This window comes from Argentina silus (genome assembly GCF_951799395.1).
Source record: "Argentina silus genome assembly, chromosome: 5".
NCBI lineage: Eukaryota > Metazoa > Chordata > Actinopteri > Argentiniformes > Argentinidae > Argentina > Argentina silus.
In genome coordinates this window covers 3,281,120-3,306,999 of record NC_139659.1, presented here as the reverse complement: position 1 = coordinate 3,306,999, position 25,880 = coordinate 3,281,120, and the positions used below count along the sequence as shown (strand labels likewise).

The following is a 25,880-nucleotide window of genomic DNA, read 5'->3' as shown; positions in this document are numbered from 1 at the left end:
ACGTATGCAACGATACTGAACATTGACAACATGCCCCATCAAACATAAGGATAATATTCATGAATCGTGAGCAGATATTTGTGGAAGGCTAACCACAAATTTAGCATCGCAAAGGGTTTAGGAAACATCCACAGCGAGCTAGCTCTCAGCTCAATAGTGTTGATAGCGAACGCCGGGGCCTAAACCCGTAACCGAGGACGCCGCTATTTTTGAACACTATTTTAAACGCCAAATATCAGCACTTTAATAAACTGCTGGCCCATAACTCAGCGTAAAGCCTTAAACTACACAATCGATAGTGACACAGTTGATTTACTGCCATGTGAAGATAACAAATCTACATTTTGAATACGATGCTTCTTCCCCATTTTCCCGACTCACCTCCGCCATATTGGTACCTAATAGATTAGCCACGGTCGTTCGGACCCGGATTGCCTCCTCCAGCCAATCACAGAGCGCTATTTCTTTTCCTGCGCGGTGATTCGCCACAGCACTTGCGAAACACACCGCGGTTAAAATAAGACAGTTTTCAACAACTACTGGTCCGAAATTCACATTTGTTAATTTGACACCATAAGTATACCACATGCATGGCATATACAGTTACTGTCAACAGTCAGTGTTGGGGCTGGAAGGTTGCATTTCTTAGCTGGGTCTATAATGAATGCTGATAAGATGCATCCCCCCCTCATGCAAGTACTGTACATTTACCAGTGATATTTTCAGTAACTTCAAACTTACTTTAAACTTAAACTTAAATTAAACATACTTTATGACCAATGTCATTCCTAAATACAATGAGAGTAGAATAATCGTTGTGCCTAATCATAACCGAATACAGGACTTATTACTTTTTTTGTTTGTTTTAGTTGACATAGAAGATTTTCTAAACAAATGATCTTGAAATGAATGCTGCTCCTATGGAATGTAGCAATTACCTGAGCACAGTAGATAGCTCATATAAATCCAGTGTTAAAGTACATTTTCTCTATTGTTCAAACATTTAGTTGATAAAATATCGATAATTAAAACCACATTCGACAACCATAATAAAGACCTTTGTGTGAAAGAAGGATCCCATCTGACATCGTCCAAGCTGTTCATTCACACATCAACGAGCAGCAAAATAAGTATCCAATCTCCACCTCGATCTTCATGACTGAGGATGAGACAAAGACCAAAACAATCAAAGTTGTTCAATACCTCAACTATAAACGGTGGAGCAGCGAGTGGCAGTGCATATGTAAATAGATTATGTAATATTATGGAATAGAAATGTAATAATTATAACGTAGCCTACGTACCGATAACGCATTCCCCATTGTAAATAAATTATATCTTCCAAATCTGAAATGTAATGCTGCCCTTATATCATTTTGACTCTCGGAACACTTAGCCTCATGATGACCATAGAAATCAAGTACTATTTCATGCATTAGAAATGGCATATGGATTTACTCCACTGTTTCCATGTGGGTTGGTGACAGACTCAAATAGCATACTCCTGAGTGCACCTCGACGCTGGGCTGGAATGAAGGCATGCACACCTGACGCTCGAGCCCCTGCAGATCCAACGGGATTCTCGCTTCGTGAGGCACTGCTGGTCGCTGGCTGCGCCATTTTGGAAGGAGGTGGGCAAAAGCGGCAAAAATTTGAAATAATCAACGAGGAATGAGCAAACTACCACTTTATTAACTTCATGATATCATTTTCATGGAAACGCTGAGACATATACATCAGCGAATCTACCTGTAAATGTGTTTGGATCACATCGGAAGAACTAAGAGCGAATGACAGCTGTCAAAAGCGGACCAAGCAGACTCGTCAAAGCTAACATGCTAACGCTAGCCAGCTAGCACGAATGTGTTGTTTACCAGAAAGAAGTCACCCGTCTGCAATGTTTTTGGCTTGTTAGCTAGCTTGCTAGGTAAGTTATCTGAAGAGATTTGGGCAGAGAAAATCCTCGAAAGGTAATCACAATATTCTCTGTGTGATTTAGCTACTGAATGTGTCAGGAAAGTGTAGTTGAATGCATTGTTTGTTTTTAGCTGCTGCTGCTAACTTGAGTGGTAGCGCCGAGAGGAGAGAGTGAGGCTCACTGCTCGCTAGCTAAGTTAGCTAGCTAGCTAACAATTATCTAAAAACCTAGCTAGCCAGCTATATACCTGCCATGTTTTGTTTGGACTCATCTAACCCTGCTGATTTTTATTTTGGGGTCCAGGTCAACGATCTCCACTCATCTGAACGAGGTATCCGCGGCTTGAAAGTATTGACACGTCTGAGACAACTAGGATGACAAGAATCTGAACATGTGGACTGGTTGTGTGGAATTACAGGACTGTGTCATTATACGTTTTATCTGAGACTCGGGGATGCTACCTGGAAATACGTCATGCATTGACCTGCTATAGTCTTCTGTTCCACCTCATAGGTCTTCCATTCATTTCAGAAAAGGGCAACATGTCATGGACACACATGTGAAAGACGGTTGTTGACAGTCACTGTTGGCTCAAGCTTCATTATTGGCAACATGTGATCGGATTCTATAGAATATGAACTAGTGGTGTCCAGACTGCCTATTCAGATGTGAACTACAACTTCCACACACCCTCAAACAAATCACTCTAAAGCCTTCCAAAGAGAGTTCATAGAACCACCCCGATGTCTCATTTGTAGCATCAGAGCAGTGGGCCGTCAGATTTTTCTCATCCTCTCTGAAGGAGTCATCATCATATTCTGGGAACTGGAATTAAACAACAACAATGGAAAGTTGATTGTTAATATCTCTCGGGCAACATCTTTTGCTAAAGACCCTATCTGCAAGACACGTTTGGGGAGCAGATAAACTGGATATCATATCAACTTGATCAAGGAAACCATCTGCAGGAGAACTTTGGGATTACTCTGCAGGTTAGCAGACGCCTCTGCTCAGTCCTCCATAGCTGGTTGGTATGAGTTAGTATTTATTGCTGTCATGTTATACAAAGATACTTTAATGTCAGGTCATTGTTCTCATCAGGCAATCAATGAATAGTTTTGTTCACCCACTGTATATCACACCTAGTCATATAGAGAAAGACAGCCTATAGATTCATATGTGCCTCTCACACCCCGCTGCTGAGTTTGGCTTGCAAGGTTAATTAGGTAAAGGGTACAATCCTGCAGTGCTCACACTACTTCAGGTGTGTGTGGGTGTGTGGGGAGGTAGACTTGAGTGCCGGGTGGTTACCGGCGGATTGTGATGGTTGTTTGTGACCTCTTGGTATCTGACTAGACTGCTGTGTTAAGAATAGCTCGAACGCTGTCTGGCTTTTTCCTATCAAAAGCAACTGCTGACGTCCCAGTGTTTTCATGTTTTTGGGCTCTGCAGGGATAAAACATGCCTCATTTTTTTTTTTTGATGAATATTCATCAATCTCTCTCTCACACACACACACACACACACACTGTGGTCCTTGCTTTTGTCTCCACATGAGGATTATGTTTCCCGATGTACAACACTCTTCTCAGTCTGTACCAGTGAGATAGTAGAAAGGCGTTTGTCATATTTGAACAAAGCGTTGTGTTCCATAACAACGTAGGCTATCTTGTGCAGTCGACGAGAGACGCTGTGCCCATAGGAGTAAGCTAAGCCTGGGTTATTTTCACAACCAAGTTGTTATTGTGTTCCTGTCATTCTTGCGTAGGCTTTGCCTCCATTTCAGCATTTGTCATTGTTTTTTTCCCCCATATCCCCGTCGGTGACTGTGTGCCCTCACACAGCCCGTACACCAGCCTCCCTGTGTTCATGTTCTCCATTCCTTTCCCTGAAGTGTACACTTGTCCACCCCCGTACGCAGATTATAAAGCATAGGATTGGTGTAACTGCCCATTCTTACAGTAATCCTGCGCTTTTAAATCTGTGTAGGAGAGTGGACAAGTGTACACTGGAGAATAATTGGGACACAGTGCCTGTGTGTGTGTGTGTGTGTGTGTTAACCTCCTGAGATGCCTACTCACAGCCTCTCAGCCAAGCCCTCTGATGCTGATTGCCCCCTGTTGCATCAGCTCAACTCCTGCTGAACTCTGCTTCACGTCACGCAAAGGGATGCTACCGTTTCTTATGGAAGAATATATATATATATATACACACACACACGTTTTTACCTGTTGAACCACACTTGATAGAAAAGTTAAGAGGCCTAATCTGTAGCAGGAAAGATCCTCCCTGTGTCGCTTTGAATCAGTGGTCACTCGTCACGTCTTGGAAGAAAACTCATTTCAGACCCGTGCTATTGACAGTTGATGTCTACGAACACAGTATTATGGTGCTTAGACCCCTCTCTCTGTGTGTGTGTCTCTCCACCTTTTCCTCTCTCTGTGTCTCTCTCTCTCTCTCTCTCTCACACCTCCTCTCTGTTTCTCCCCCCCCTCTCACCTTTCTTTCAGGGGCTGGAGAGATGAGGTGTTGATGTCTGTTCCCCCCCCCCCCTCTCTCACCTTTCTTTCAGGGGCTGGAGAGATGAGGTGTTGATGTCTTGCCCGCCTTACTGGAGACGCAAACCTAAATGGCGCAGCATGACTTCACTCCAGCCTGGCTTAATTTCCCTACTGCACCCTCACCAGCCAAGGTGTGTGTGTGTGTGTGTGTGTGTGTGTGTCCATGTATAACAAATGTATTGTTTGTTCCTTTTGTTTATGTATATCTTGTCGATGTATACGCACAATAAATATTGCCTGCCCTCTCATCAAGACACAAGATCTCTTATCATGTGCCATTTCCCGGTCACACACACACACACACACACACACACACACACACATACGATCAACAGGATGTGCGTGTGCCTGTCTGAGAGCCTGTCCCTCCCTGTTTCCGTCCCTCAGCCCTCTCAGAGTCATGACAAGCATTACGAGTCGCCCGCTGAACATCACCTTGACAACCACGGCAATGTGAGTCGCCGCCGCCACAACTCCTCAGACGGCTCGGAGGCCGTCAACGGACGCTCTGGAGGTACGCCCCCGGGGGGGTCTCTCTCAACCCGCACCATGCCTCAACTGGAAATCAGCTGTTTGAATGAGTGAATCAAGAGTCCATCCATCCATCCATCCATCCATCCATTTGTCTGTGTCTCCCTGTGTGTTCTGTGTGGCAGGAGGTTACTCCAGGAGCGAGAGGAACGGGTGGAAGGTGAGGAACGGCAGCGAGGGTTCCAGCGCGGCGTCGCGGCCCACCGCGCTCCAACACGGCGGCGGCGGCGGCGCCGCCCCCCCGCCGCGCTCCAAGATCAAAGGCCCGCAGGAGGGCCAGCACGGTCACCATGACAACGGGGACCGACGCAAGCAGTTTGGAGCTGAGGACTTTGTGAGTGGTTCACTGGACAGCGGTTGATTTTTTTGTTCCTCCTTGTTTGTTTTTCAAACTCTTAATGATAATTCCCATTCCCCCCCCCCCCCCCCCCCATGCTCATTAGGCTTTAAGTTGTGTCTGGGGAAACTGCCCCCCCCCCCCGTAGTCCACAAAGTTGTAAGAGTCTTTCCAAGTGTGCTGTGTCGTATGCTTGTATTAAGATGCCTTATGTATGTATTGTGTGTGTGTTTCTTGTTCTGCAGCCCTCACTCAACCCAGATGCAGAACAAGAGGTCAACCGTAACACAGCTGTTGCTGCAGGAGTGTGGGGTGAGCTACGAGTCTGGATTTAGGAGTTCAACTGTGTTCCATTTCAACTGTGTTCCATTTCAACTGTGTTCCATTCCAGCCCAGTCTTCTCATATATACTGTAGTTTACCTTTTTGGACAAACTCATCCAATGATAATTCCTTTACTTTTTTTTTCTTCTTTACTTTATTAAGTTTAGTTGTACAGGGACATTAATAAACATGACTGTAAATGTGCCAGTTTTTGCCGGTTGGCTGATTTTCAACTGTAGTCCTTGGGCAGTTCAAGCAAACATGGAACACATAAAAGGCAGACAAGAAAGACGCGCTGATTATAGCAGACATGAATACCTGATGGACACATAGCGGCATACGACGAGAGCTTATGCTCTCTAGATTTACAAACAGGGCAACTTACAAACTGCCTTTTCAAATGATAACTGACAAAAAAAACAACGTCTTTTTGATTTGGCTATCGTTGTAGAACACCCTCCCAACCCCCAAACCAGAGGCTCCAAAATGATGGTGATCAAACGCATCCCGAGGGAGGAGCCGTCATCGTCAGCCCCTCCTCAGCAACAAGCCCCCCTCCGCAATGGCACTGGCCCCTCCCTCTTCAAGGGCCCCATTCCCAAATCGGTCAGTCTTCCAGTCAAGGTGAGACGCCGTCTCTGACACTCCCAGATTGATTCTTGTCCTCGTCTCCTATCCTTTTGTTTGACAATAATCTGGTACAGACAAGTTCGAGCTGTCTGCTATATTTCTGCTCTGTCAAAACGTTTCTTATTTGGGTCCTTAGGATTATTATCTTTTAGGGGAATTAATGATTTGATATGTCTGTCTGACTGACTGCCTGCCTGTTTGTTTGACTGCTTGCCTGCCTGTTTGTTTGACTGACTGCCTGTCTGTTTCCCGCCTGCGTCCCCCAGGCCAGTCGCTCCAGCTCGTTGTCCCCAGTGGACCAGGGCAGCCAGCCCCGTCTGATGATGCGTCTCACACGCATGCGCTCGGACAGGAAGAGCCACTTCCTCAAAGCCCTCAAACAGGACATGGTGGGAGAGGACCTCCATCTCCATCACCACTGCAAGGTGATCAGTGTGTGCGTGTGTGTGTGGGGCGAGAGCGAGATGTACATTACAGTGTGAGGGAATTTCTTAAACCGTTATTTATCCAGGTTAGTCTCATCGAGATCAAATCTGTGTCTCGAGAGAGACATGCGAATGAGTGTGTGTGAGTCAGCCAGAGAGATCCCAGTTCAACCTCTCCCCCAAGAGATGAACCCAAATGTAAAAGAATGAATGCAACTGAAATCAGTTTGAGTGGAAAAGCAGCAAAGTGCTACCAAGGGGCTTAAAGCGTTGCGTCTCTGCGATGACGCCTGTTTGATCTTTCCCCACTTCTTCTCTCCCCTCAGGACGATGATGGTTTCCATCTGCAGAACAACAACGTAGGTAGCGGGGACGAGAACCGCAACCGGTACGAACGCAGCGCGTCTCAGGAGAACGGCAACACCAGCACCCTGAGCATGAGGCAGCACGTGCTGCGCTCCTCCACCTTCCCCCAGCAGGAGGTGCTGTCCAGCTCTCTGGAGGCAGAGCACAGGTACACACATTCTCATACACACCTGAACACAGGTACACACACCTGAACACTGGTACACACACACACTGTCATACACACACCTGGACGCACGTAACCACAGTCTCGTACACACACTCTCATACACACACCTGAAGACAGGTACACACACCAGAACACAGGTACACACATTCTCATACACACCTGAAGACAGGTACACACACCTGAACACTGGTACCCACACTCTCATACACACACCTGAAGACAGGTACACACACCTGAACACTGGTACCCACACTCTCATACACACAAGTTCACATGCGCTTTCGTCAGACACTGAGGATGTGTGAATGCTAATGTTTGCTTCTCTCTCTCCCTCTCCCTCTCCCTCTCTCTCTCTCTCCCTCTCTCTCTCCCCCTCCCTCCCTCAGGTTGCTGAAGGAGATGGGGTGGCAGGAGGAGAGTGAGAACGATGAGACGTGTGCTCCCCTGACGGAGGACGAGATGAGGGAGTTCCAGGCCATCAGTGAACAGGTATGTCGTGTGTTCCACCTTGGGAGCATGTACAGTATGGAAACAATACACTGATATAACTCAAGGAACCCCCCCCACTCCCCCCCCCACTCCCTCTCTCCCTCTCACTCTCCCTCTCTCCCCCCTCTCTTATGCTCCCAAATCCACCTTCCATTCTGTCTTTCACCTCAGCTGTCTCCCACTTTTAGTTTCTGACTATAGGAAGAAAGAACAAAAGCATGTGAAAGGATATCCGTCCTCCTTGAAGTAGATACAAAAACCTGACTTTGTCTTTGTCTGTCTTTCTCTCCCGGTGGAGCTGCACAATGCGTTTTCATCCCTTTGGCCCGTGAAATCAGTCCCTAATCGTGTCAGTAACCCATCTTGTTTCTCTCCGTCGCTAGCTGCAGAAGAATGGTCTGAGGAGGAACGGCCTGTTAAAGAACGGCTCCCCCAGTGGCGACGCCCCGGCCATGTGGAAGACCAGCAACGTCAGGATGACCCCCGCCCCCGACGTCACCGAGGAGGAGACGGAGACCAGCAGCAGCAGCAGCGACACCTCGGATGACGAGGCCTAACGCAGCCTGTGACCCCCCCCCCCCCGCTAACCCTTGACCCTTAACCCCCCGCCACCTCTCGCCTGGGGAAAGCAGCGACACACTTCGGATATCGAAGTCTAATGCATCCCTCATCTCTCAACACTACCACACTCTCACCCCTGACCCCTGACCCCCACAACCTCTCACCTGAGGGAAGAGACTCCCCACCCCCCCCCCCCAAACAGAGTGGGCAATACCCCAGAGATGCCCTCCCACCATTTCACAACACCCCCCTCTCCCCTACTCACACAAACCTTCAAGACATGGACAGATGTTCAGAATGGACTTGAGAAAGAAAGAACTCTGTTTAATCGTTGTGGAAAGAGACCCCTTATGTTGGGGCAGGACGGGAGGGGAGGGGGAGAGAGGGGAGGGGGATTTCAATGTTGGACTCCATGTTTGTTCCTACACTGAAAAGATTGATAATACGTACCGTATGATGAATGTGAAAAAAAAAAAAGGTCCGTTCTGGAGGCTATTGAATAAAATGATTGCAATTCACAGTGTGTCTCTCTCTGGTCCTTGTGCCCAGCAACACTTCTAGAAAAATATTTCAGTTTATACAAATATAATAGACGTGTAAAATTGTCTATTGCAAGATCAAAATATTCCGACTGACCAGTATTCCCCATACAGGTTAGTATATTGGGGGCACCACCCACTATTTGTGGGAAACTAGGATCTTCTAGGAAGATCTGACTGGGTTAGGGTTAGCAACCAACACAATACAATATACCAATAACACAATACAATATATTTTTGAAGGTCTAATAATCTGGACTAACAAATTATTTGAAGTCTACAGGTTTCAAGCTTTTGTGTTTGTTTGTATCACCAGAGAAACATACACACAGGTAAAATTATAACATTTATTAAAGAAAATGAATAATCAATCAATGGTTGGCTCTCGCTGGTCACAAAGGGTTATAAGAATACATGACAAACAGATACAAAATTGATACAAGATAAATGATGGTCGCATTCAATGGATACCAGCAAGTTTTTTGCTAACAGTAATTTGGATTTGTAAATGGGGAGAGATAATCCTAGGGAGAGTAGTCGAGGGTCGGTCCGAGGTTCGGCAGTCAGTCAGACAGGCAGGGGTCGGGCAGGCAGGCGGGTAGTCAGACGGGTAATCAAAACAGGAATGGGCAGGTCCGTGGACGGTAGACAAGGGGGAATCCGAGCGTTCTAGAGGAGCGCAGGAGAACGCGGTGAAACACAAAAACAAACACCTGAGGATATGAAAAGGCTGGAAGCGTAAAGCGGGTTACTGGAAAGGTAACCATATACACAGTACGTTCTGGCGCCGGAGTGAAGGCTGGGCAGGGTTCTTATAGGCGGGTGATTGGGAATGGGTCGCAGGTGTGCTGAGTGGAGACAGGGAACAAGTGCGCTGGCGAGTGGGAGGTTGACGCTCTAGCGATGATCGCCGGGGCCTCAAGGTGGTGCCAGAGGGGCGGTCAGGGAGAGGGACTGTAACAGTCTATAGGACCAGAGGGGGGCTGGTGGAGGTAGAAATTGGAGGACGGGCTCATTTGAATGCATGGAATGGACTCAGGAATGGTATCAAACACACATTTTAAATACCATTCCGAATTCCATTCCATGCATTACGTTGCCCATTACGTAGCCCATCCTCTGATTTCTGCCTCCACCAGCCTCCACTGTATAGGACATATGGCCTTGCTCTTGAGAAGGGCAACCAGCCCAAACATTGAGCACTGACTCATGCTTTCTCTGTTTTTCATCTTTATTTTTTAATTAAATCAAGTTTAACTTGTTTTAGAGTTCGTCCTGTTTTGTTTTTTTCCATTAAACTATATAGGACATGTTTTTGATTTTCCCTCGGTCTTCATGTTTACACACTACATTCCAATGGTATTGACACTTGCTCTGCAGATATCGAGTGCATCATATTTTTTACGTCGGTTTTCCAACTTGTGATATGGCAACACAAACAATAACTTACATGCGTATCACACTTGGTAGTTCTCATATGTCTGTGCGCTGGTATTCTCATATGGACCCGTACTGTCATGTGTGCACCTGTATCTCCCATGTTTGACTCTTCCTACCCAGACTACGATGTGGGTTCCATGGAGAGGAGAGAGGCAGAGCAGAACACAGAGCTGTCTGAGGACACAGACTGTGACGGTTCCTCTCTACCAGAAGACTCCTGCCGAGGTACCGTCACTGTGGGTCTTAAGGCATCTTCCACTCAAATTCCGTTGAGTGTTGGTGTGTTTTTGCCCAGCACTAATGCACAGACAGACAGACAGACAGACAGACAGACAGACACACACACACACACACACACACACACACACACACCTGGGTCACAACAGTATTGGTCTTTTTTTCTGTTACTGTACATATTAGGTACGCCTGGTTTATCTTGCTCGTGGCACAATGGAATCAATTGAATACATTGAATAGAAAGTGCAAACCCTGCGTATGAGACACACACGCTGTGCGCTCACCGAGCAGATATAGACCTATATGCGCTCGCTGATAAGACTACGTAAACTGGGAGAGTAACATCTTAGCCGGGCTAGTAGCAATGCCTGTCCATTAGCCAAACTGGCCAGAATCAAAATTCCATTCCTGAATATGGTTAGAGGTATTAATCTGGAGTCTACAGTTGTCGGTAAGGATATGAAAGCTTGCTCTACACTGGTGATGGTCTGCTGCCACAAATGGTTCATAGAACGATGAAATGAGATGGAATTACATGAGATTCATTCTATGAGATATGTTTAGCATGTGAAGCGTCATTGTGTTAGAGACACTAAAAGGATCTGGAATAACCGATTTCTTAAATTGAAATAGTCACAGCAAGAATAAGTTGTAACCCTATACAAAGTGATTTTGTGCAAAGTGCAATTTGCTCAGCGCTCATTTGGTCTCAGAATCACAATCGTCTGTAATGGAACATTTGAACCCAGGAAATCATCATGAAACAAAATATTCCGTTAAATTGAATGCCATGCCTACTGCAGCGTTGAGGGCAGGTGAGGGCCCTATATAATCAGCATGATTTACCCAGAAGGCGTTTTGTTCACAGTGAGTAATCAAGAATGTCTGTGTTGTCTAGTAATAAAAGCAAGTAGGCCATGCAGCTGTCACTAACACAACTGAGTTATTGTAAAAATGTGTGTCGACCTCATGTGATTTACGTGGCATCTTTGTGAAACTGTTTCAGGGTTTTGTGTATCTAGCACTCATTTCAAAGACAAACGTCCATTCCCAACTGCTGAACTATGGTAAGCATACCTCCTTGAACTGATTAATCTTTGTTTGAAATGTAAGGTGAATTTCTAGCACTTCTGAAGTTCTGCTTGCACACTAACACAGTATTTGGGTTGTCTTCAATTAATTCAGTTTGGCATGGTGAGCCCCACCTTTCCTATCACTGACTTCATTCTGTTGGTACACACGTTGGATAAATGGTAGCTGGTACGGTATGACAATGGTTTGACTTGTTAGTCTAAGATTAAGGGTTTTTCTTAACAGAGGGAGTGCATCTCAGTGCACATCGGCCAAGCAGGCGTCCAGATGGGCAATGCATGTTGGGAGTTGTATTGCCTGGAGCATGGTATCCAGCCAAATGGGACGATCCTGCCGGACTCTGGTGCTGTTGCACTGGTTGACTCAACATTTGGGACCTTCTTCAGTGAGACTGGTTGTGGGAAGTATGTTCCCAGGGCTGCTTTCATTGATCTGGAGCCTACAGTTGTTGGTAAGGATGTGCAAGCTTGCTCTACACTGGTAGATGGTTCATAGTACTAAAATGAGACTGCTTTACATACATAGTCTCGATGTGTTGGTAGCATGTGAATCCTAGTTTCTCGTGTGGTACTCCAATGACTAGGTGCCTTGATTTATTTTCTGCATACATGTCAATGTGACTGCTTGTCTAGATGAGATCCGGCGTGGACCCTACCGTCAGCTATATCACCCTGAACAGCTCATCAGTGGCAAGGAGGATGCTGCCAACAACTACGCCCGTGGCCATTACACCATCGGCAAGGAGGTTGTGGAATCTGTGCTGGACAGAATACGTAAAATGGTAAAGCTCTACAAAGTGATGCACTACACGTATCATTATTCCTAATCCATGTTCTTTGGCCATTTCTCTGCAAGGAAGTAAGTCTCGATGTTGAGCATTTGTGTGACTCTTGTGTTCAGGCTGACCAGTGCTCTGGACTCCAAGGGTTCCTCATCTTCCGTAGCTTTGGTGGCGGGACGGGCTCTGGCTTTGCTTCTCTGCTGATGGAGCGCCTGTCTTTGGATTATGGGAAGAAGTCCAAGCTGGAGTTCTCAATCTATCCAGCTCCCCAGGTGTCCACAGCAGTGGTGGAGCCCTACAACTCCATCCTGACCACCCACACCACCCTGGAGCACTCTGACTGTGCCTTCATGGTGGACAACGAGGCCATCTTTGACATCTGCAAGCGTAACCTTGGAGTTGACCGGCCATCTTATTCAAACCTCAACCGCCTCATCGCCCAGATTGTCTCCTCAATCACCGCCTCCCTGCGTTTCGACGGAGCGCTGAACGTAGACCTGACTGAATTCCAGACTAACCTGGTGCCTTATCCCCGTATCCACTTCCCCTTGGTCACTTATGCTCCTATCATCTCTGCAGAGAAGGCCTACCATGAGCAGCTGTCTGTCCCTGAGATCACCAACGCCTGCTTTGAGCCAGCCAACCAGATGGTGAAGTGCGACCCCAGGCGGGGCAAGTACATGGCGTGCTGCCTGCTCTACCGTGGTGACGTTGTGCCCAAGGATGTCAATGCCTCCATTGCTGCCATCAAGAACCGCCGCTCCATCCAGTTTGTGGACTGGTGCCCCACTGGGTTCAAGGTGGGCATCAACTACCAGCCACCTACAGTGGTGCCAGGGGGAGACCTGGCCAAGGTGCAGAGGGCCGTGTGCATGTTGAGCAACACCACTGCCATAGCAGAGGCTTGGGCAAGACTGGACCACAAGTTCGATCTGATGTACGCCAAGAGGGCCTTCGTACACTGGTATGTGGGTGAGGGCATGGAGGAGGGAGAGTTCTCTGAGGCCAGAGAAGACATGGCCGCCCTGGAGAAGGACTATGAGGAGGTGGGGCTGGACACCGGTGAAGATGATGAGGAGGAAGGAGAATATTAAACTGCTATCCCAATCTTCAGTATTTTATAGTTGTTCTCAACAACCCCTTGTCCAAACATTTAATAAATCCAAATGCATTTGTTCATCCATTCAAAGCATACAAATGTTTGGTTGCATTTGTCCAAGTTTGCTGTAAAAAAAAAAAAAAAAGATTTTTTTAAGATTAAGATTGTGTAGCTGCTAGGTTTTGAGGATGGACATGTACTGTAGTACAAGACAGATGTAGGTGTTGACATGACTGCAAGTAGGGTGCATCTAACCTTGTTGAGACTAGGCCTTCCTAGTTTGGAGAACCTGGGGAAATCCTTTGCAGAAAGCAGCTACAAAGGGGTGGAAATACATTTTGAAATGACCGATGCCTTGTTAAACAAATATCTTGCTTGGGGTGAAGCTAAAAACAAGTTCTCCTATTACTAGCAGAACATCAGAAGTGCTAGAAATGCACATCAATCTTTTTAAACAGAGATTGATCAATTTTGTTTACTATGCTTACCATAGTTCAGTTGGGAATAGATGGGTTCTCTGTTTTGGAGGGCTTGCAAACAAAACATTGGAACAGTTTGTCAAGTAAGTCACAAAGATTGACATACAGATCAATGCTGTTGTATTGATGATGGCGGCATAGCCTACTTACTCACGTCGAAAAAAATGCGTACATTTTTCTGACTATATATATTGCCTTCACCTGCCCACAAGGTTTGGCGCACTCTCAACCATTGACCTGACAACTCGAGCAACGCGTTTCGTTTGCCGCACTAATTGTCCTTCTGTGCGGTCCGTTTTCATGTGTTAAACAAATATGGCGGCCTACTAGACAGCCACGCTGGTACAGGGAGAAGATTTTACGTTCTATATTTTTGACAGAAGCGACATAATAAATAATCTGAAATCATGTCGGGTCGAAACAACAACAAATTGCCAACAAATCTGCCACAGTTGCAGAACCTCATCAAGAGAGATCCTCAATCATACACGGAAGAGGTTTGTTTTCGGAGTACAGTAACTCGGCTAGCTTAGCTATGCTAACCTAGCTAGCTAACTGATTCGACTTGTAAACAAACTAGTTACCGAGCTACTTCAGTAATGACACGTACCCGTTCTTGATTTTTTTTCTTATCTTTAAATGTGTTAATTAGTCTATTAATAACTTTCCCCACCATCACCTCTTCCTGGTTTTGACAGTTCTTGCAACAGTATCGACACTACCAGTCCAATGTGCAGATCTTCAAGCTGCAGCCAAACAAGCCCAACAAGGAGCTTGCAAACCTGGTTATGTTCCTCGCTCAGGTATTATGGAATGATGCATTCTTGTCAATCAAGGACCTTGGGCCAATCCTGTAATGATGTACACTATCTTGTCTTCCTTGTCACCGAAAGCTAAACAAATCCACGTCTGTCTCCCAGGTTGGGCACTGCTATCTTCAGCAGCTGGCCACGTTTCCTCAAGAGTTGACACAGCTTCTTCTAAGTCATCACACAGTCCTTGACTCTGATCTGAGGATGGTAAGGGATAACAATCAACGTCTTTGATTTGTGATTGTTACTTGTTATGATTATGACTGTTTCTCACCCCTGCTACCAAGCCACTCTCAAACATTGGTTTGAATGTTTTTGGTGTGCTTCCCTTTTGTCCTCCAGACGTTCTGCAAATCCCTGATTCTGCTGAGGAACAAAGATCTGATCAACCCCACAGGCCTCCTGGAGCTGTTCTTTGAGCTTCTGCGCTGCCATGACAAGCTCCTCAGAAAGGTTAGCAGTAATGTTTAAATAAGTGGTGTCCGCGCAAGAGTGTGCAGCTCTCTTTATTTCTCTTATATATAATAATAATAATAATAATAATATATGCCATTTAGCTTACACTTTTATCCAAAGTGTCTTACATTGCAGTGAGTGCATACATTTCAGTATATGTGGTCCCAGCAGGAATCAAACCCACAACCTAAGCGTTGTTAGTGCCATGCTCTACCAACTGAGCCACAGAGGACCAAGTCTTTAAAGTTTCACCCGCCAGCCTGCACCTCTCAAAACTGTGCTGTGCGTTTTCTTGTTTCTTTAAAATGAGATGATAAGATCTGAAATGTTTTCCATCTGGCCCCTCAGACGGGTAAGGAATTACCACAAATCGTTCTAACCAATCTGATCCTTCAGATCACGTGAGTGGTTTGGAGGAGGAGCTAAGAGTTGTCTTCTCTCCCTGCTCCTGCTCATTCTCCTCTCCATCTCCCCAGACATTGTACTCACACATTGTGGCAGACATTAAAAACATCAACGCCAAGCACAAGAACAACAAAGTGAACACAGTGAGTCTACCTGTTAGTTGTGTTTTCATCCTGGTCTCGCCTGCTACTACTACCACTTCCGTGTATGGTTTTGTAACGTTGTATTTGTGTGTGGGTTCATCCTCCAGGCATTACAGAACTTCATCTACACCATGCTGAGGGACAGCAACCCCATCGCAGCTAAGATCTCTCTAGATATCATGATTGAGCTGTACAAGAGGAATATCTGGTGAGTTGAATGTCTTTTGCTCTCTGCTAAACTTGAAGGATTCAGTTGAAAACTTTCCAGAAGTGTTATTAGAAACAGGACAGAGTAAAACATCCAGTCACTTAACAGCCTCTTAATTGCATTTATTTTAATCCTCATCACAGGAATGATGCCAAAACCGTCAATGTCATCACAACAGCGTGTTTCTCCAAGGTTACAAAGGTAACATGTTTTTCCATTTACATTTATTGCATTTAGCAGACGCCTTTATCCAAAGCGACTTACAACAAATACATTTGTTTAAGTAAGTGAATCATCTATCCAACAGTCATCATAAGACTTAAGTAATCAATGCTCACACCAGGGGCCGTTGGCAGTCGTAATGCCAGAAGCCAATTTTCTTTAAATTATTTTTTATTATTATCAAAGAAATTTGGGGAATCCGCCTTCATCCATTACACGCCAAAATTATGGAACTCCCTGCCAAAAGATATTAGAGAAATGGACTCAAAAGAAATGTTTAAATGACATCTGAAAACGTATCTTTTATGCGTTTCCTCCCTCAACACAGATCCTTGTGGCAGGCATCAAGTTCTTCCTTGGCAAAGACGAGGATGAGAAGAGGGACAGTGACACGGAAGAAGAGGCATGTATTTAAGATGGTTGACATTAGTCGATTGGTGATGTTTAGTGTGCCTTAGAGGGAATCTTTTCCTTTAGCATCCCACCATATACACACACACACACACACACACACACACACACACACACACACATACACACACACACACACACAAAGATGCATTCCTCTACCTCAGGTCTAAGCAGAACCTCATTTCTCTAGGAGGAGGGCCCATCGGCTAGAGACCTGATGGTGAGGTACTCTACCGGGAAGAAAACGTCCAAGAACAAGAAGAAGATGGAGAAGGCCATGAAAGTCCTCAAGGTAACTTTGACAATCGTCAATTGATTTGTTTTCTTTGAGTGCTCACCCAATCAGTCTAGTTGTTGTTCGTACTTCATCAATCTGTACGTTCCTCACAGAAACATAAGAAGAAGAAGAAGGTGGAGGTGTTTAATTTCTCTGCCATCCACCTGATCCATGATCCTCAAGGTATTTGTCACCCCCCATGACACCAGGTTGTACACAGTGGTGTTTGACTTTTCTGAGAAGACAGTCAATCGTTCGTGCTCTTTAATGCACATTATTTTTGCTTAGATTTCTCAGAGAAGCTTTTAAAGCAATTGGAAGACTCAAAGGAACGCTTCGAGGTGAAGATCATGATGATGGAGCTACTATCCAGACTTGTTGGAATCCATGAGGTAGGAAAAAGTCACTAGTAATTGTACAATTCAATGTTCCCACAGTAGACTTAGGGCCATGTTGTGATGATGGTGCCTTGCACACTCATGATGTTGCTTTTCTTCTCCTCCAAAAGCTCTTCCTCTTCAACTTCTATCCCTTTGTACAGAGGTTTATTCAACCCCATCAAAGAGGTAAGGACTCAGATTACTGATAATGGTTTAAAACACGCTACAAAATAATGTTGAGTAAGAAAAACAAGGCTTTATGCCACCTGTTTCTTTCCTACCCAGAGGTGACCAAAATCCTGCTCTGTGCCGCTCAGTCCTCCCATCAGCTTGTGCCTCCAGAGGTAAGCTTGGCTCTGTGATTGGTCAGGGCCTGCCGAAGTTCAGTCCTCAAACACTCAGGAATGTTGGGTTTTGTCACAACCCTTGTTTTAGTTCAGCAACAAGGTAGCGAAGATTGACATCTGCCAATGACCGGAAAAATTCTAAATAAAATACTGATGTTGTAATAATGCATTTAGTGCTTTTCTCAGAACTCGGACACTACATTATATGGAGAGAGCAAGAATAGATAGATAGATAGATAGATACAGGATAGATAGATAGATACAGGATAGATGGATAGATACAGGATAGATAGATATATAGATACAGGATAGATAGATATATAGATACAGGATAGATAGATACAGGATAGATAGATGGATAGATACAGGATAGATAGATAGATAGATGGATAGATACAGGATGGATAGATACAGGATAGATAGATAGATAGATAGGTAGGTTAAAAAGTCAAACAAAAGCAGACAGTAAAAACAACAATAAAAAATAGTTAAAGATTAAAATATACTGTATACCTACAAAGGGTTATTAGGGTTATTTGAGGACCCCCAGATCTGCGTGTCAATAGCTGGACGGCAGGTTCCGATTCCGCTGTATTTCAATATAGTGATGTTACCATATTGAAGTACATATTCCATACATGTACATTACTCAATAAATGAAATGGTTGATGCCTTTGATCGATTGATTGATTGCCAAAAGATATCAGAGAAGTGGATTCTAAAGACATTTTTAAATGATATCTGAAAACGTGTCTTATTAACCTGGCATACAATTCCTAATACCTTTATTTTCCTACTCTCTTTTTACTGATTTGATTATTTTATTGTTTTTTCATTTTTTGTGAAAGTTGTTCGATTTATTATTTTGATATGGTTGAGCTGGACTGTCAAAGCACTTTGAGCTGCATAGTCTGTATGAAAGGTGCTATACAAATAAAGTTATTATTATTGTTATTATTATTATTATTATTTCATGATTCTATGTATATGTTCCCCCCACAGATCATTGAGCCAGTGATCATGACCATAGCCAATAACTTTGTGACGGACAGGAACTCTGGAGAGGTGATGTGTGTCGGGTAAGTGGCGAATTCACACTCATTGGCCAATCGGCATTAAGCAACCTGCCCGGTGGTGAGTACATGTTGTTTGAAGTACGGTAGACCAACATATACAGCACAATAGCAGGTTTCAAGTTATCGGTGGTGGTGCTCATACATTTTATAATTGTTGCGGCTTTCGCCAAGTCATACCTTCTCACTTAAAACATAGTTTTTGGTCATTAGTGGTCACTGGTTGGACGGCCATGGGAATGTCACACTCTGTTTCTGGTATTGTGCAGCATCAACGCCATCAAGGAGGTGGCAGCTCGCTGTCCCCTGTCTATAACAGAAGACCTACTGCAGGACTTGGCCCAGTACAAGAACCACAAAGACAAGAGTACGTTGGGTTTTGTTTGTGAATCCCTTCTCCATACTGTTGTGTTTCGTCAGAGACTTTGGATTAAAGTGTGTGTGTGTGTGTGTGTGTGTGTGTGTGTGTGTGTGTGTGTGTGTGTGTGTGGGTGTGGGTGTGGGTGTGTGTGTGGGTGTGTGTGTGTCTCTGTGTGTGTATGTGTGTGTCTCTGTGTGTCTCTGTGTGTGTGTGTGTCTCTGTGTGTGTCTCTGTGTGTCTGTGTCTCTGTGTGTGTCTGTCTGTCTGTGTGTGTGTGTGTGTCTCTCTGTGTCTCTGTGTCTCTCTCTGTGTGTGTGTGTCTCTGTGTGTGTGTATGTATGTGTGTGTGTGTGTGTGTGTGTCTCTGTGTGTGTGTGTGTGTCTCTGTGTGTGTGTGTGTGTGTCTCTGTGTGTATGTGTGTGTCTGTGTGTGTGTGTGTGTGTGTGTGTGTGTGTCTTTCTTTTAGATGTGATGATGGCTGCCAGAGGAATTATCCAGCTCTTCAGAAGTTTGAATCCACAGATGCTTCATAAGAAAGACCGGGTGAGATGTCCACACATGCGTTCCTTCATATGCAGGATAGTATTTTTAAACCTTTACGGTCTTAGATTACCACTTCTGTCAGAAGTGTAAGGAAACAAAAATGTTGCAGAGACCAATGTCCTACACGCTGTGCTATGTTAACAAAAATTTTTTTTGTGTTGTATCAGGGGAGACCCACAGAGGCTTTAGCAGAGTCCAAGGTCCAGGACTACGGAGAGCTGGAGGCCAAGGACTACATTCCTGGAGCAGAGGTCCTGGAAGTGGAGGAGGGAGAGCAGGGAGAGGATGGTGGTAAGGAGGGATTTTGAGAAATATACCAGCAAATGTACTTTTCTCTTCCTGTTCTTGATGTTTGAATGTAGTTTGATGTGTCATTTGTTGACCATTTTTATCTCTTTGTTTCCCGCCTGCTAACAGACGGCTGGGAGAGTGCCAGCAGTGTTAGTGAGGATGATGAAGATGGTGAATGGATAGATGTTCACCACTCCTCCGATGAAGACACAGGAGAAATGGTTGGACTCAGATTCATTACCATGACTGTATTCTGCTGACCTGTATGAGAGTCTGGTGAATTGCATGATTCTGATTGGCCTGTGTGTGAATAAGGGGTCCTTATTGGCCCTGTAATGTGTGGATTGGGTGTCCTGATTGGCCTGTTTATTTCTGATTGCCTTGTGTAAATAAATTGTGTGTGTTTGTGTTTCCCAGGCGGAGAAGCTACAGAGCATGCCTCTGGAGGAGAGAAAGGCCAAGGCAGCTGCGGTCAGCGGCAGTCGACTCCTCACGCAGGATGACTTCAAGAAGATCCGTCTCGCCCAGATGGCCAAGGAGGTCAACGCAGCACCCGGCCAGAAAAGGAAGAACGTGGACATTGATGAGGAGGAACCCAGGTGAGTCGCAGTTGACCTCAACACCTACAATGGGATTATAATTAATTTCAAAATGACTATTTTGATGGCTTGGTTTCACTCGTAGGACATCTTTTTACAAACTTTTAACATTGTGGGTTTACATAACTTTTCAGAGGGGAGATCCTTTCCTTGAGGGACATTGAACGCCTGCACAAGAAACCAAAAGCGGACAAAGAGTCACGACTGGCAACTGCACAGGTAAAAATCTCAATCAATGATGTCCTCTTTCACATTGACTGGTGTTGTCGGGTATCTTTTATGCTTTGGGACTTGTTTGCTTATTTGATGTGTAGAAGTAGGTGCAGCTCTCACTCTTCAACTATAAAAGCTCATCATTCAGTTAGTTGAAAAGCTCTTGTGTTTATTTCCCCCCAGGCTGGCAGATCAGAGAGGAAGGAGTTTGTGAGGAAGAAGAGCAAGCTAAACCCATTTGCCAGCACAAGCAACAAGGACAAGAAAAGGCATAAGAACTTCATGATGATGAGGCACAGTCAGGGCGTGCGGACGAAGAACAAACGCTCATTCAGAGATAAACAGGTAATGACGCTAGAAAAGGTTATTTGTCCAGTAAATGGTCAGGACCAATATTTGTTGTTTGTCTGATTTTGATTATTTTTCTCCGTCCAGATTGCTCTAAGAGATGCACTCGTCAAGCAGAAGAAGATGCATAAGTAAACACCCTGGGAGTAAAAGCTGTCGTCATTTTGTGCCACAGACTATTGAAACCGATGGCTGCAATGTTGAGCTATGAAGGGATGGTGGGGTCGAATGGCTCATTGGTGGTCTCTTTGTAACATGTTTTCTTTGTAAAAAAACAAAACAATGTATAGGCAGGCTGTACTCATACTGCTGTCTATTATAAGTCAGTAAAGTTCTGTTCTCTCATTTGCAGTTTTAACTGCAGTTGTGTTGAAATAAATCAGTGATTGAATATTTTGTGCCTTGTTAAAAGATTGTTGTAAAATATACTGTCTTCCCCTTGCCAATAATGTTTTGTCAGTCATTTGCCATGTGTTTACAGTGCATATAGGCACCCTCAATGTGATTTGTCTTTTAGTGAGATCAATACACATTTAGGACACTGGCCACTCACCTTTCTCCTGATGCTTATAACAACTTATGACGTCAACAACGCAACACTCCTTGTTTCGATGTAGTAAAATACTCTGGTTGACTTAGTGGTGGACTACATGCTTCGAGGATTTATAATTCTCAAATGTCACAACAGATTTAAAGGTAACTTCAAATTCTGCTATGCTGTCCTGTAGTGTCGTATATGAAAAGAGTCACTTATACTGTATGGATGTAATGATCTGCGCTTCCTTCATTTTGCTGTCTGGTGCAGAAATACTTCAACTGACCCCAGTTCACTTGGTATTTTGGCATTGTGATTTCTGCCTGTGTGTCTCCATGACGAAGCCCTTGAGGAGGCCAGACGATGTGTTCCGTCTGAAGAACCTGTCCACAGAAACCACCGTTTGTCTCCAGATTGAAACACTGCAGGACAAGATGGGCTTCTCACGGTCCCCAAAGTCACCCAAACCAGTCTCTATTTAGGAGAGGACAAAGCCCTCACATACTGTATGTTCCCTTCACCATTCACCAGTTAAACTGCAATCACATGTCACCCATCACAATCATTGTTTGATTATTCCTTTGTAGAACCTATTTGAGCAGCAGGTGTAGGAGTCCATGTTGTAGGAAAGGGTTGAGTAAGTTCAAGACATGGGCCAAGGTTGAACCTTAACAAAGAGGCTGGGTCTTAACTCATGTCCACCCAAAAAAATAACAACTGTCGGCATAATTGGATAACTAGTGGTTTCCAATGGTAACAGACATTCCTTAGCATTTACCCAAGCCAAGTGTTCCAGTAAAAGGAGAGTGTTTCTTGTGAATAAAGGAATAAGCCAAGGAAAAAAAATCCTTCCCAGACGGGAGTAAAATATAGGGCACAGTGGCAAGGAAAGACTCCCTTAGAGGAAGAAACCTTGAGAGACGCATTCTCCTCTGGCTGATCAGGGGCTGAAGAGTAAATGAAAGTGGAATGTGGTGGGGTGCAAAAATAGATAATGTTGCCAGCTCTATACACAAACATTTTTTGCTCCCTCATGCAGCTCAGGGCTAGGGAGGGGAGGGGGGGGGGGAGGGGAGGGGAAGGAGAGTGAGGGGGGGTCATGTGGTCTCTCTAGTAGTCCACCTCTCAGTCTTCTTACTAATCCCCTTGGAACTGAACTGGACATGTTGAACAGCAGTGTAGTCACCGGGGAGAGCCAAGGGAAAGGTTTCCTGGCCGGTCCAGGTCTGGCAGAAGGGTCGAATGACGGTAACCTCCACCGGACCCTGAGTTTGCTGCTGACCGTCATGCTGGCCATGGTGGTGTTTTCTCTGGGCTGCACCGTGGAGGTCGGTAAGCTGTGGCACCACTTGAGACGGCCCTGGGGCATCCTGGTTGGGCTGCTGTGCCAGTTTGGCATCATGCCCCTCACGGCATACCTGCTGGCCCTGGGCTTCTCGGTCCACCCTGTACAGGCTGTAGCCATCATCATCATGGGCTCCTGTCCTGGCGGAGTCATCTCCAACATCATCACCTACTGGATGGATGGAGACATGGACCTCAGGTGGGAGGGTTTGCTTTACTCTTGTCTTCTCAAATCAACTGACGATTGAGGCCTTTCCATGGCTGCTCCATGGCCACTAATGAAGGTGGAAAGTTGATTTTTAAAGCGATTTTTATTTGGATTTAGCAAAGATGCTACAGGGGGGATTACACTTTCCATTTGTCGGCTGGAAATGTGGCTTAAATACATGCTTATAACATAATACCACTTTATTTTTAAGATATTGCTTAAAAGTCATCTGTTGTAATGTTACATCAAGGAATCCAGTTATTTACAATCGTGTGTGATCCTGAATCAAGTACTTGGTCGTCCCAAAGGCCACATTCACATTCTGCAATTTAGTGAACATTAAAGGTGCAATCTGTAATTCAAATAACAACAAAGTGGGCTCACACCCACTTTTATGGGAAACAGCCGAGGGGTGGAGCTGGAGAAATTTAACCACTCTCAATTTCGTAGACGAGCTATTGATGCAAGGATTCAGCATCCATAAGATAAAAGTTATAATTTTAACAATGTTTTGAAGCTCCACAATGTTTGTTTACAATTGCGTTGTTTACAAACAATGGAGTAAAACAAGTTTATATTTCGGTTGAACTAAGCTCATTGGGCATGTGTAAGTTATACTCTTTAAGACTCAATGGCTATATATCATTAATTAAAGTCAATAAATTGATATACCAATTATAGGTTGTACCTTTAACTAATACGACACACAGGGGTTCTACCCAGGAACTGATGGAGAAGACACCTCGACCGACACCATGGCCTTCTGGGTCTCTGTGAATATGCCTCCCCTAATGACAGAGAGCAGGGTCATGGGCAGGTCATCCTGCCCCACTAATGCTCTGACTCTGTTGCCGTAGCATCACCATGACGAGCAGCTCCACAGTGCTGGGTATGGGGATGATGCCTCTCTGCCTGTATGTGTACACACACTCCTGGGTGGATGCAGGACAGGTCAGAATCCCCTACTTTAACATGGGTAAATGGAACCGTCTACCTTCCGTACATTTTTGCTTTATGACAAACGTTGTTCCGTGCCCAACGTTCCAGGTTCTGGGTGTTTTCAAGTTTTTTCAGTTTCTACACACTTTTCTCATGTTTAAAACCTCAAGCTTTTCCCTGGGAGAGTAATTACCGTACCTCTATATATGGAGTAATAGAATTCCTGCCTGTCCATCAAGAGTTCAGCATAAGGGCTTACATTTTGGAATGTTGTAATGAGACATTCTTAATTATTTCAATAGAAAACCATGACCTGTGATTAACACGATGTCCATATAGCAGCAGCCAAGCGGCTTATCCCATCTGGGAAATAAACAATGGTCACCCTGTGCTATCCAGAGCAATTTTTAGTTTGTGTACAATACACACAAAAACCTACTGTATTAGAGTTACTGTTAATTGTGTTGGTAGCACATTGTTGAATACATGGATGGGTATGCAGTATGGTGATCATACAAATACACTAAATGTTCTGCTGTGATGTTACTAAATATGTTTCACCTGTTGATCAAAATCTAGATACAGCCTTACTATTGTATTCTTTTATTTAGGCATAACACTGATCTTGCTGATTGTACCCGTGGCATGTGGAGTTTTTGTAAACTACAAGTGGCCAAAAGCAGCAAAGAAGATCCTGATGGTATTTCTGGTTAATTCCCTTGTTTTAAGTGTTTGACTCATTATTAGGGGTCCAAGCCCCAAAGGGACTGGAACCCTCTTATTATTGATAGGACTATTATTCTTCTGACTTATTCTTTTTCAAATTTTGGAGTGCTATAGCTCAAAAAATACATCTGGTGTATCTGGGCCCAATGGTGACAATATATACAACATTAGCTTTTGCACTACTGCTTGTTTGCATATAGCATATTTGTTATATTGGTCTCTAATTATACATCTTACATGCTGTATACACTCACCGAACACTTTATTAGGAACACCTGTACACCTTCTCATGGTGGAGGTGGTGGAACACCTGTACACCTTCTCATGGTGGAGGTGGTGGAACACCTGTACACCTTCTCATGGTGGAGGTGGTGTAATGGTGTGGGGAATGATTTCTTGGCACCCTTTGGGCCCGTTAATACCAATCAATCATTGCTTGACTGCCACAGCCTATTTAAGTATTCTTGTGCATCCCTTCATGGCCACAATTTATATCTGCCATGTCTAATGCCTGTCTCATTCAGGTGGGCTCTGTGCTCGGGGGGCTTCTCCTGATGGTGGTAGGTGTAGCCAGCGCTCTGCTGTACCGAGGCTCATGGCAGATGGACACCTCCATCCTGATCATAGGTAGTATCTTCCCTCTGATTGGCTACAGCGCCGGGTTCATCATCGCTGTCATCACCAGGCAGCCGTGGCAGAGGTCAGTAAAGACCCATGACCATCCATATTAGCACAGAGACCAAGGCCCATCCTTCCTTCCCCCCTTTACTGATCTAACATGTCTGGATTGGTCAAAGCAAGGCTTATAGTTAGCTGTATCCAGTTATCAATAGCGCATACATACTCAATCCTTTCAGATCTACACAAGTGTCTAGTGGGTAGGGGGTCAGGGTTGTTTCTGGACGGGGCTGATGAGTTCTTATGGCAGGGTGAGAGGTCATGTTATTCCAGAGGGAGACTTCAAAACAACAGCATAAGCTTCTCCCGTCAGGTTTAGAATGTGTGACATGGGGTGGAGGTTAATCCCTACTGTTTTGACATTATATTAACTAGGATAGCGT

At 44.8% G+C, this 25,880-nt stretch overlaps 4 protein-coding genes across 7 annotated transcripts in view; all 4 read left to right on the top strand.

The window, feature by feature from the left end:
- The first annotated feature begins 1,605 nt into the window (after nt 1–1,605).
- LOC310804285 (vasculin-like) lies at nt 1,606–8,759 on the top strand. 4 transcript variants are annotated; one of them, XM_083669448.1, is made up of 11 exons: nt 1,606–1,927; nt 2,222–2,910; nt 4,491–4,610; nt 4,867–4,993; nt 5,136–5,344; nt 5,593–5,659; nt 6,122–6,294; nt 6,567–6,725; nt 7,052–7,239; nt 7,647–7,749; nt 8,133–8,759. In XM_083669448.1, the coding sequence occupies exons 3-11, from the start codon at nt 4,548–4,550 to the stop codon at nt 8,304–8,306; spliced, it is 1,263 nt and encodes a 420-aa protein (XP_083525574.1). In that variant the 5' UTR covers nt 1,606–1,927; nt 2,222–2,910; nt 4,491–4,547; the 3' UTR covers nt 8,307–8,759. The 4 variants fall into 4 exon arrangements, with proteins under 4 accessions (XP_083525574.1, XP_083525571.1, XP_083525573.1 ...); XM_083669445.1 differs by having other exon boundaries at nt 2,222–2,945; XM_083669447.1 differs by having other exon boundaries at nt 2,222–2,945; nt 4,429–4,610.
- A 3,087-nt stretch (nt 8,760–11,846) lies between these two features.
- LOC310804319 (tubulin alpha chain-like) lies at nt 11,847–13,493 on the top strand (the record flags this gene model as incomplete). The annotated part of the gene is made up of 3 exons (XM_083669492.1): nt 11,847–12,069; nt 12,251–12,399; nt 12,519–13,493. The coding sequence occupies exons 1-3, from the start codon at nt 11,886–11,888 to the stop codon at nt 13,491–13,493; spliced, it is 1,308 nt and encodes a 435-aa protein (XP_083525618.1). The 5' UTR covers nt 11,847–11,885.
- Nucleotides 13,494–14,303: 810 nt separating this feature from the next.
- On the top strand, nt 14,304–21,500 carry sdad1 (SDA1 domain containing 1). The gene is made up of 22 exons (XM_083670438.1): nt 14,304–14,474; nt 14,676–14,780; nt 14,898–14,996; nt 15,132–15,242; nt 15,722–15,793; nt 15,901–16,001; nt 16,145–16,202; nt 16,552–16,626; nt 16,825–16,926; nt 17,025–17,094; nt 17,200–17,303; nt 17,420–17,477; nt 17,577–17,635; nt 18,641–18,717; nt 18,981–19,078; nt 19,540–19,616; nt 19,784–19,907; nt 20,034–20,128; nt 20,325–20,506; nt 20,641–20,725; nt 20,903–21,064; nt 21,155–21,500. Exons 1-22 carry the CDS (start codon nt 14,385–14,387, stop codon nt 21,200–21,202), a joined length of 2,052 nt encoding a protein of 683 aa, XP_083526564.1. The 5' UTR covers nt 14,304–14,384; the 3' UTR covers nt 21,203–21,500.
- Nucleotides 21,501–22,885: 1,385 nt separating this feature from the next.
- The window catches only part of LOC310804650 (sodium-dependent organic anion transporter-like), a gene marked incomplete at its 3' end in the record, with an annotated part of 3,772 nt that continues 777 nt past the window's right edge, over nt 22,886–25,880 (top strand). The window contains exons 1-4 of the mRNA XM_083669968.1: nt 22,886–23,145; nt 24,012–24,130; nt 24,705–24,793; nt 25,344–25,519. Coding sequence (XP_083526094.1) covers nt 22,889–23,145; nt 24,012–24,130; nt 24,705–24,793; nt 25,344–25,519 — 641 coding nt within the window. The 5' untranslated portion in view covers nt 22,886–22,888. The remainder of the gene's footprint in view (nt 23,146–24,011; nt 24,131–24,704; nt 24,794–25,343; nt 25,520–25,880) is intronic.